The 10,674-nt window shown below is 38.8% G+C and overlaps 1 protein-coding gene across 15 annotated transcripts in view; it reads left to right on the forward strand.

The window, feature by feature from the left end:
• SGMS1 (sphingomyelin synthase 1) overlaps window positions 1–7,717 on the forward strand; it is a 253,582-nt gene extending 245,865 nt beyond the window's left edge. For all 15 annotated transcript variants that reach the window (XM_019738682.3, XM_088791977.1, XM_074339421.2 and 12 more), the window contains 3 exons: window positions 1,951–2,104; window positions 5,236–5,402; window positions 6,108–7,717. In XM_019738682.3, the coding sequence (XP_019594241.2) occupies window positions 1,951–2,104; window positions 5,236–5,402; window positions 6,108–6,287 (501 nt within the window). In that variant the 3' untranslated portion in view covers window positions 6,288–7,717. The remainder of the gene's footprint in view (window positions 1–1,950; window positions 2,105–5,235; window positions 5,403–6,107) is intronic.
• Window positions 7,718–10,674: the final 2,957 nt, after the last annotated feature.

The following is a 10,674-nucleotide window of genomic DNA, read 5'->3' on the forward strand; positions in this document are numbered from 1 at the left end:
TAGTTTATGCTTAGTTCATAATATGACTTGGTGTACAATTCTAAGTTGGAAATGATTTTCATTTTCCTTCAGACTTTGGAGGCGTTTTTCCAAAGTCTTCTGTTTTCCAGTGTTGCTTTTGAAAAATTCTGATTCATGAGCCTTCATATAAAGCTTGCTTTTAATCTGTGGAAGCTTTAGGGTTTCTTCTTTGCCCCCAGTTTCTGAAATTCCATGATGTGGAGTCTTGCTGTGTAGCTCTGTTTTCTTCTATTGAGCTGGGCATTCGGTGATCCCTTTGACTTTAGAAATTCATATCTTCTGTGTCATGTGTTCAACCTGCCCTCCTTAACTAGAAATCTTGATAACAATTTTAAAGGGAAATTATAATGAATTTATAATTTATATAAACATATGCTTTCCACAGGTGAAATACTAGTTAAATGTTGAAATGGGATCATGGTGGTTAGATTGGCCAACTGGAATGTAAAAGAGTGCTGACAACTATAAAATATAAATAGTCACACATTTCATTTGACAGACCAAATGAAAGTTGCAGTGATTGAGTTGTTCAAGCCATTTCTTACTCTAGTATTAGAGTAATTCTAGACCTGTATCAGAGACAGGAAGATTTATTCTTAAACTTTTTTCATTTTTTATTAAAAGGAAAAACATACAATTTTATCTACATAATTTCAGAAGATTGAAGGTACATCCTACTCAGCCCCTTTTTAAATTTGGTCCCCCAAAAATCACACACCAACAAAAATTTGTACATTTGGCTGCCCCAACCTTCATAAGCTACTTTAGCTAAGTTAATAAAACAGTTGTCCTCTAGGCCAAGCATGTGAAAGTATATCTCTAAAATGTCCCTGGAGATGTAAATTTTCTTTCCCCCCAGATGGCAGTTATAGGAGGAAATCTGTCACTATTTATCAGTGTAATCGAAAAAAAAAAAAAGGGTAAACATCAGTTGAAATGTGCCATAAAGAATGGTGACATCTAAGGAAAGTTCTTGCTTCTTCTCTAGGCCCATACTCTTTCCAAGGGTTGCCCAAAGTACCGTAAACGTTGAGTGGGCAAATTCATGGTGAAGGATTTGTGTCTTAATGTAAGTTTGTAAAGGAAAAACGCTCCTGTGTCTCCTTTCCTCGCAATAACTACACTGAACACTGCTGTGACTAGATGTGTGCATGGGTTTTCCTGAACAACAAGCAATTCTCCAACTCCCTTTATCTCAATTCTGACACTCTACCTGGAGATCCCACAGGTTAAGAGCTCAGTCTCACCCTGACCACCCTGCCACTTTATATTCCAATCAGAACTCCAGACTAACTGGCTATAAATCAGAGGTTCCCATGATCCCTTCCTCTGGTTCAATTAATTTGCTACAGCAGCTAACAGAATTTACTTACTAGATTAGCAGTTTATTATAAGAGGATGTAACTCAGGAACAGCCAGATGGAAAAGATGCATGCAAAGTCGGGGAGGAGCATGGAGCTTCAACGCCCTTTCCAGGGCATCCCACTCTCCCTGTATGTCCACATGGTTACCAACCCAGAAGCTCTCTGAACCCCTATCCTTTTGGATTTTTGTGGAGCCCTTATTGCGTAGGCACAACTGATTAAGTGACTGGTCATTGGTGATGAACCCGGAGGGAGGTGAGGTGAAGTGGACTGAAAATTCCAACCTCGCCACCACCTGGTTGGTTCTCTTGGCAACCGTCCATGAGGGCTTTCCAAAGGTCAACACAATAAGGTGAACTCAGGTGTGGTTGAAAGGAGCTCGTTATGAATAACAAAAGCACCTTTATCTTTCTTATCACTCAGGAAATTCCAAAGGTTTTAGAAGCTCTGCCAGGAGCAGGGACAAAGAACAAATATCCACAAAGCTTAATTCTGAATATAAATAGTAATTAGGGCTCACTTTCATGCGGGCTAATAATGAATCTTGTTTCTCTTTTCCCACCAGCTTTTTGGAGACTGGGAAGCCCAACTGCGGAGAATAATGAAGCTCATTGCCGGCGGTGGCCTGTCCATCACTGGCTCTCACAACATGTGTGGGGACTATCTGTACAGCGGCCACACGGTCATGCTCACACTCACCTACTTATTTATCAAAGAATGTAAGTCCAAAACAGACTTCCATTTGCATTTCCTCACCTGCCTTTTCCAGGGTCTCTGGAAAGTCTGCTGAAGCAAGACTGGAGGCCTCGGGAGGGCAGCACCTCACCTCACCACCATGCCTGGGTACGCAAGCACCCAGGGAAATGTGTGTGGTAGGAAGTAACTGCTCTTCTTGACTGGAGTTTCTTGTTTCCTCAAGTGTCAGCCTATTATAGTCCGGGGGTGATTAACAGCTTCTGGAAGGAGCCAGAAGGAAGAAGTCTCAAGGATATGGAAATCTAGTATTGGGCCTGATTGGATGATGGCAGATTATGTGTTCACCTAGCAGACATTTTTTCAAGTAGCTGACATTGTGCTATAAGCTAAGGGGGCAGTGGTGAGTCAGTGATGTCTTTACCCTCATAGAAGCCAGGGGCTCAGGAACACTAAATGAGGCAGAAACTAAATGGGAAGTTTCCTTTAAATAAAATAGCACGTAAAATATTTTATGAAACATACAAGAAAAATAATATTACAGATAACTACACTGCTCATATTTAACATACATTAGCATTTACCATATCTGTTTCAGATAACACCTTTAGAAAAGCAAATAAAATGTTAACATATAATTAAAGCCTTTTATCCTTTCCATTTTCCTATGTCATTTCCATGCATGTTTTTGTACTTCTATATTATGTTTTTAACATTTACATTCATGGTATCATGCCACTTATGGTCTTTCGCCACTTTCAAATTATGTTTCTGAGATGAAACTCTGGTTCATTTTAATTGCTATTATTATTACAATGCTTTAGTGAACCACAAATTATTTATCTACTTGTAGAAAATTCAGTTGTCTTCAGTATTTTCCACTTAGAAACAGTCTCAATAAGCATGATACAGGTAGTTGCCATGAAGAGAGATAAGTGAACCAGGCTCCTGGCACCACAGAGGAGGGATACACATTGCATTCTGGAGGTGTCTTGGGAGTGTGTGGCACCTTGTGGAAGTTTAATACAGTTGAAATTTAGACTGGGGGTAATAATGAGAAATGGAAATGAACTAGTCAGTAGGAACCAGATCATGCAGCGTGCATTAAGCCACCAGAAGGAATCTGAACTTCCATCTGACACAGGTGGGGTGCCCACTGAAGGGTTGTACCAGTGGGGCAATATCACCTTACCCTTTTTAGAGGGAGAAACCGCTCCTGGAGCAGCTTGCAGGATGGATTGGAGAGGGGCAAGACTGAAGACCAGGAGGAAAGTTAGGAGACTGGCTGCTGCTGTAATCCAGGAAAGAGATGGGTGGTGGCCCAAACTTCCATGATGACACTGGAGATGGAGAGAAGTGAAGGGATCAGAGGGAGATAAAAAAAAGGTCAACAGATCACAGGACCGATTGTCGGGGTTCAGGAGACAGGTGGTAGACTGAAGGGTGAACGCCCAGTTGTGGTCTTAAAAACAACTAAGATATGGAACATGGGGGGAAGGAAAGATGTGCTTCAGGGCACTGAGAAAGAGAAGGGAGAACAGGTTTCTCCTGATACTTAGTAGGTGACCAAATAGAGTGAATTCTGACGCTGCCTATTCAGAATTGTCAGGGCACGATCTAGCCCTTGTACTAGGATGTAACTGGGTGTGGGAAATGGGTCAGAATAGGCCTGATGTCAGCAGCCCTGGGGAAGGGATTTCTGCCCCCTGCTGGTTGGTACCTGAAATCCTGTAATGGAATTAAGCCTTATCCTTTTGGAAGACAAGGCAGTGTGCCATATTGGGTCACAAACTCTGATCTTTGAATCCTGGTGCTACCACTTGCTAGCTCTGTGACCTTGGGGAAAATATTTAACCTTTCTAAGTTCTAAGTCTTAGTTTCTGTATCTTGAGAATGAAATACTGATAGCTATTTCATGGGTGATGGGAGATGGTAAAAATGACAATAGGTGGCATATATGGACACTAATAATAGAGTTGCATGGAGAGCTTGTGGTAGCTGCTATTTGTTGCTGTTTTGTTAAGGTATCAAACACAAATTTTTCGGGAAATGAAATATGGAGCCTTATACATACACTAAGACCCCCTACCCTGACCGCTCCATTTAAAACTGCAAACTACCCTTCACCCTTCTGATCCTGCTTACCCTGTTCAACTGTTTTTTTTCCATAGCATTTAACACCTGCTAACATAGTATATAATTTCCTTATTTATTTTAATTATTTTTTATTGTCTCTCTTCCCTATTAGGAAGGGATCTCCCTACAAAGGCAGATTCTTTGCCTGTTTTGTACATTATCTCAGGACCTGCTCTAGCAGTTCCTGTTCTAGGCACAATATTGAGTAGATGCTAATCAATATTGGTTGAATGAATGACTCATTCTTAGACCCCTTGAGAATCCAGTAAAAGCCTGAAATTTCTCCCCTAAAGTGGGGAGGATAGACCTCATTGAAATATTTTTGCCAAGAATTTCAGACCTCCTGAAGTACATCTACTGAGAAAGGTCAGAAGGCTTGCACTAATGGAGATGTCACTTCCTTCAAGTGACATCCCAAGTGGAGGTACAGACAAGCATTTGTCTGCCACTGCCCTATCGTTGGGAGTGCACTTGGACTAGAATTCCCAGGCATTTGGATTCTCTCTTACCTGTATTTGAGAAATGGACACCTCAAAGACTTTCAGAGTAGTGTATGGTTGCAGAGCTTGGAAAGACAGTTATATCAATTACAATTGCTTCTCCATGTGTAAGGATCTATAGACCCCAAAGGTTGATTCTTGTTTAAAGCATTAACCCTGAATTATTATTTACAGGTAGATTAAATGTCAGCGGACCACTTGTTTTTTTGTTTTGTTTTGTTTTTTTTATGGTGCACGATACATTAACCTGACTTTATGTGTTCTTTTAAACTGTATTTATGATGATATGAATCAAGTCACAGCCAAATATGAATTTCTACTGCAAGTAAAATAACTTTATAAAAACTGTTTTCATTTTCATCTTGATTACAGATAAGCTAAAGCCCTTAGATGTGCTAGCCCAACAGATCTGTTTTCAGACGAAAAGATCCAACTGTCTTCACGATAGCAGTAGAGGCAGTGTTGGGTGCTCTTAGCGGTACTTGAACACTGCGACTATTGCCAATGTCTCCTCTTTTCAGATTCCCCTCGCCGACTCTGGTGGTACCACTGGATCTGCTGGCTTCTCAGCGTGGTTGGAATCTTCTGTATTCTCTTGGCGCATGACCACTACACTGTGGACGTGGTGGTAGCCTATTATATCACCACGAGACTCTTCTGGTGGTACCACACTATGGCCAATCAGCAAGTGAGTTTTCCTCCATTTGATTTGAGCTTCTGTTGTCCCTGGCTTGGTGTTCCTGGTATGGCAGGGAAGAAATGCGAAGAATCCACAGATATCTTCAGTTTTCTTTTTTCTGAGGAATAGTCAATTAAAATCCTGTTGTCTTTTGTGATGCCGATTCACTTCAGAATCAACAATGAACAAGCAATGTGTTAATGTAATGATAGGCGATTGCATCTTCCTAGAACAAATACCATTACTTTCATTGTCCCTGAAAATATTTTCTAAGATGTGCCCACCTATTGCTGATTAGCATGCCTACCCTCTTCTTCCTACCCTTGGCCCCCTCACCAGCTTAAAACTTAATGTTTAATTAAGTTTGTTCATTTTCCCGGCAGAAGAGTGAGTAACTAAAAAGTTAGTTGAGGTATTTATTTTAAACAGGAGATTGAGTAAGCCACAGGTTCTCCTTGTGCTCCTGGAATTGGAGTTATTATTTTTTTTCTACTAGGGTGTGGTCCAGTTTGCAGATGAGTACAGAGAGTAGAACGGTGGTATGAGTGTGAAACTGGGATATGTGGGTGGACCTGGGGCTGGTCTGGGGCTCTTGGTGAATTTTAATATGAAAAAATATTTAAATATTATGAGAAAAAATATGTATGTTTCTTTAGAGGCTGGAACAATTCATTGTTCTTCCTGACTTGGTTTCTCCTTTCTTTATTATTTTAGGTGCTAAAAGAAGCTTCCCAGACGAACCTCCTGGCCAGGGTGTGGTGGTACAGGCCATTTCAGTACTTCGAAAAGAACGTCCAAGGAATTGTACCTCGATCTTACCATTGGCCCTTCCCTTGGCCAGTAGTCCACCTTGGTAGGCAAGTTAAATACAGCCGGTTGGTGAATGGCACATAGCAGCTATACACAGTGTGGGGAAAGAGGAACTGTCCGAAGTGCTGAGAACTGCGTGAGAGAAGATGCCATGACATAAACACCTCCCTAATTCTACTATCTTTCAACAGTTACCTTGACTTAACCTATTGAGTTACCTAGTCAGCACTGTGATCTTTTTTTCTCTCCAAAGGACCTGCGTTGGACAACAATAAAGAAAATTTAACCTATCATGCACTGTACACATTTCCTGTTCATAAGTTTGGAATTTACATAACTCTCAACCACCATGTTTCTTTGTATATGATGCAACAGCATAAATGTAAGCTTTTATATATCATAAGTTCTGGTCTTTCCAGTCACATCTGGAAATAAAGCGTATTATTTTCTTGGGAAAACATACTTTTCATATCTCTTGCCCCAAAGATTGGGCTGTAAGCCATTTTCTAGCAAATGTCTCTATGAAGGTTTCTAAGTACCTGAGTGGGGTTCAATACTGAAATCTTTCTACCTGTTGCACCGATACTCAAATGAAAATGACAGACACAGAAAGGTTTAGTAACTTGGGGTTTTGTAAAATCAGCAGAGACAGTGTGTCAAAAAGTGCAAAAAAAAAAAAAAGATTCTGTTATAAAGTGATTTTCTAAGTATTTCCTAACTTTATTTTTCAAAATGATGTTATGAAAACCAAATTTGAAGATTTTTACATGTCAAAGAGGAGAGAGTTAAAATTTAAAAATGCTTCTTGGGAGAGAAATTTGTCTATGTTTCTAGTGCCTTTCTTGTCTTGATTGTATGGTCAGTAGGCAACCTTAAATGTTTTTATTTAAAATAAAGTATTCCATGAAAATATAAATGTATGTATACACTACTAAATTTTGCATTTATAGCTAAATTAAATCAGAAGAATGCTTATGGTTTTTAAATTGCTCTGAATTAAAGAATGGAAGGGGTTAATTAGAAAGTCAGATCCTGTTCCCATATTGTGAGCAGGCGACAATGACATGTACTACTTAAATTATTTTATCATCTATTTGGTAGTTCAATTTTAACTATACAATGAAAACAGCCATGAATACTTTTTTTAAAGAGAGTTTTGAAAATGATCACTTAACTAAAACTTGAAAGCTATAAATTAGTTATCCATACTCTCATGACAATTTTGTTGGTGAACAACAAAAAAGAGATCTATTTCTTTACAATATATTTGTGCAGAAACTGCATGTAACTCTAAGTTTTACTCCTAACATAAGTATGTTTGGGGAAGTATTCTATTCTATACTTGCCAATGTGGAGAACAAAATAGTTTTTTAAGAATGAAGAAGTATATATATCCATTCTGTATTTTACGTGCAGCAGAATTATCTTCTGTAGGGTTTTTTTGTGTATTCACAAGGTGATATTTGTATTGTAAAACAATAATGGTGAAGGAAATAAAACGGCTTTTAAAATTTTGTTTGTTTTAAATCTTTGTAAAGTTATTATTCCAGAGAGTATACTGATACCTTAACAGCTTACCTAGATCACAAATTAATCAAAACGCACTTTTTAATAAAAACTGATACTTAAAATAAATGCCTGTTATTTCTAATATGTTCACATTTTTCACAAAAGTTCTAAATGAAGCCTTTAAAGTAATGTAAGAAACTGAGTTTCGGGATTTCTTCACTGAGCTTTTTTTGAGCGAGAGCTTTTAATAATCTTCTTTCCTTTCCCTTGAGATTGCTTAAAATGTACCCTAAACTTCAGTAACCTCTACAGATTGAGTGTATTTTTAAATAGTGAATTGACTCTTGAATAGTACGGGGGTTTGGAGCGCCAAATCCCCACACAATGGAAAATCTGAGTATAACTCCAGCGATAGTCAGCCCTTTGCATCCACAGATATGAAGGACTGAATACTGTATTTTTTTAATCTGCATATAATACGTGTTGTTCAAGGTCAACTGTATATAAAAAGAATCACAAATAAGTTAAAGTCAAACTGCAGACCACTGTGTTTATCAACAAGTCATTATTAATTCTCAATCAAGTCACTGTCTTAACTTTTCCCCCCACCACTGGAAGTAATAAAGCTTTTCTAGTTCAGATGGAAAGAAAAAGTAAATCTGAAATGAGAAATGCAGTATTAGTGCTTTGATAATAAATGGTAATTCAAAATAACTCTTTAAAAAGAAAAAAGATATTCCTGATGTGGTGGAGAAAGGAAGATGTTAACAGTGGAGGCCTCTCCCTATTAAAGAATGTATTCAGGGGGTCCAAACGGGTGAAACGAGGAAGATTTCCTTTGTGGAGCTTGGACTTACATCTATTTGCCTCCAGAGCAAATGTCTCCGATAGGTTTATATTGAACTATTACAGCCTTTTACTGAATTTGATTATTCACCAGGTGCTGGATATTGAAAGGAAAAGGAACTTGAGTAATGAAAATGAATTATTGGCACATGCTAACAATAGGATCTTTTTTCTGAGTCAAAATAATAAAAGAAAAAGCTTCATTATTATAAGTTTGCATACTACGTATGTGCCAAGAAGTCCACTTGCTGATGGCTCTGCATGCCTGACTCTACTGATTGATGAATTGGCATAGTTGGCATAGCCTGTGGCTCTCTGCTCTTCATATCCCAGGAGGAACAAGGAGAATCTCATTGTCTTCTTGGAGAATTATAGTCCCCTTGATAACACCTGCCTGAATGAGGACATGTGCTTTTTTGTCCTTGACTTTGGTCAAAGCCCTAGATGTTAACATCTGTATTTTGCTCTTTACAGATTGGGCATTTTACATGTATTTCCTTGTTAACCCTCACACAACCACGGGGTTAGTTATCATCCCCCTTTTAGGGAAGGTGACTCTGATATGTTAAATAACTTTCCCAAAGGCATGCAGTGGGTAAGTATTGAAAAATCTGATTGGAGGCCAACTTTCCACCCTGTCTTCTCCCCCTGCCCCGCGCCCCCCCCCCCCATTCTCTGAGTTTTCCTAAATTCTTCAATAAGAGTCTACAGTGGGAGAAATCTGCGCTTTTGGTGGTAAAGCTAAGTAAGATACCTTACTATGGACTGAGGAGCAAGAAATTCATACCATCTAGTGTGAGAGAATAATTTTGCCAGTTTCCTAATTGCTATATGTTTTATAAACTTGGTCAATATCATGTAAACTGAGAATACATGCTAGCTTTCATTTGACGGTTATACAAAAAGTCAAGCATGTTTTGAATTAACTAGGAAACAGGATATTCTACTTGAATCGCTTGATACTGATACCTTCTTTTTCTCTGGCCAGAAAACTGAATTGAGAACTGCTGCCTTGAAATTCTGCTTTTCAGCACCTTAAAATACTTACCTGTGTTCTGATTCAGAGTACAAGTCAGAAGAAAATTAAGTGAGGTCTGCCCTCCAAAATCTCAGACTCCAGTTCCCACGACAAGAAGGTCAGACATGGGTGTGATCGGTGAGAGAGAGGGAAGAGTGAGGGAAGCTGGGGGAAAAAAAGGGAGCCAAGCAGGGCCCCTAAGGACAGTGCGAATGGCTCTGGCTTACTGTTGGTGAAGACAATATAGCATGAGGATTTATCATATGAGTTAATGTTTATTGCACATATGAGAAATGCTTTTAGTTCTCGAGCCCTGGCGTGGCACAGTGAGTGTATAGTTTAGCATCTAATGATTGAAAAAATACATGCTATGAATTTAGAAATGCTCTCAAGGGAATTTGTTGTTTATCACAATAGCAGATGTATAATGTTTGGTCAATTGGAATAGTATTTATTTACAGGAGCTATTCCATCAACATACTGTGGTTGGTGAGTGTAAACATTTGAGGGTCTCTTGGGAATTCTTAGGAAAGGTTTACTGAAGATTTAAGGCAGAGTTCAATGAAATTGCCAGAGCTCAGTTTTTTTAAGTTTAGCAAAAAAAAAAAAAAAGAATCCAGAGGCCTATCATGTTTTCTGTGTTGAAGGACACATAGATGTGGCTGCAGGGGACAGGAATGGCATTCCAGATGAGGACAAGGGAAGTCTCTAACACCCAGTAAGGGGCTGGCCTAGAGTCCCCTCCCAGCTCTATGGTGGCCCAGAACCTTGAATGTTTTGACGATCTGTTGTTAGGTGCATACACATTAGGATTACTATGTCTTCTTGGAGAATTGACCCCTTTATCATGACATCATCTCTCTTCCTTGTTGTGAACTCTGTCTGAAATTAAGGTAACAACTCCAGCTTTCTTTTGATTAGTTAATACTAATCTATCTTTATACCTTTATTTTTAACCTCTCTGGGCCTTTATTGTTAAAGTGGATTTCTTATGGAAAGCATGTATTTGCATCTTGTTTTCAATCTGCTCTGACAATCTCCTTTAATTGATATATTTATGCCTTTCACATTTAAAGTATAATTGATATATTTGAATTA

This window comes from Rhinolophus sinicus, chromosome 15, assembly GCF_057876585.1.
Source record: "Rhinolophus sinicus isolate RSI-liver-muscle chromosome 15, RSI-T2T, whole genome shotgun sequence".
NCBI lineage: Eukaryota > Metazoa > Chordata > Mammalia > Chiroptera > Rhinolophidae > Rhinolophus > Rhinolophus sinicus.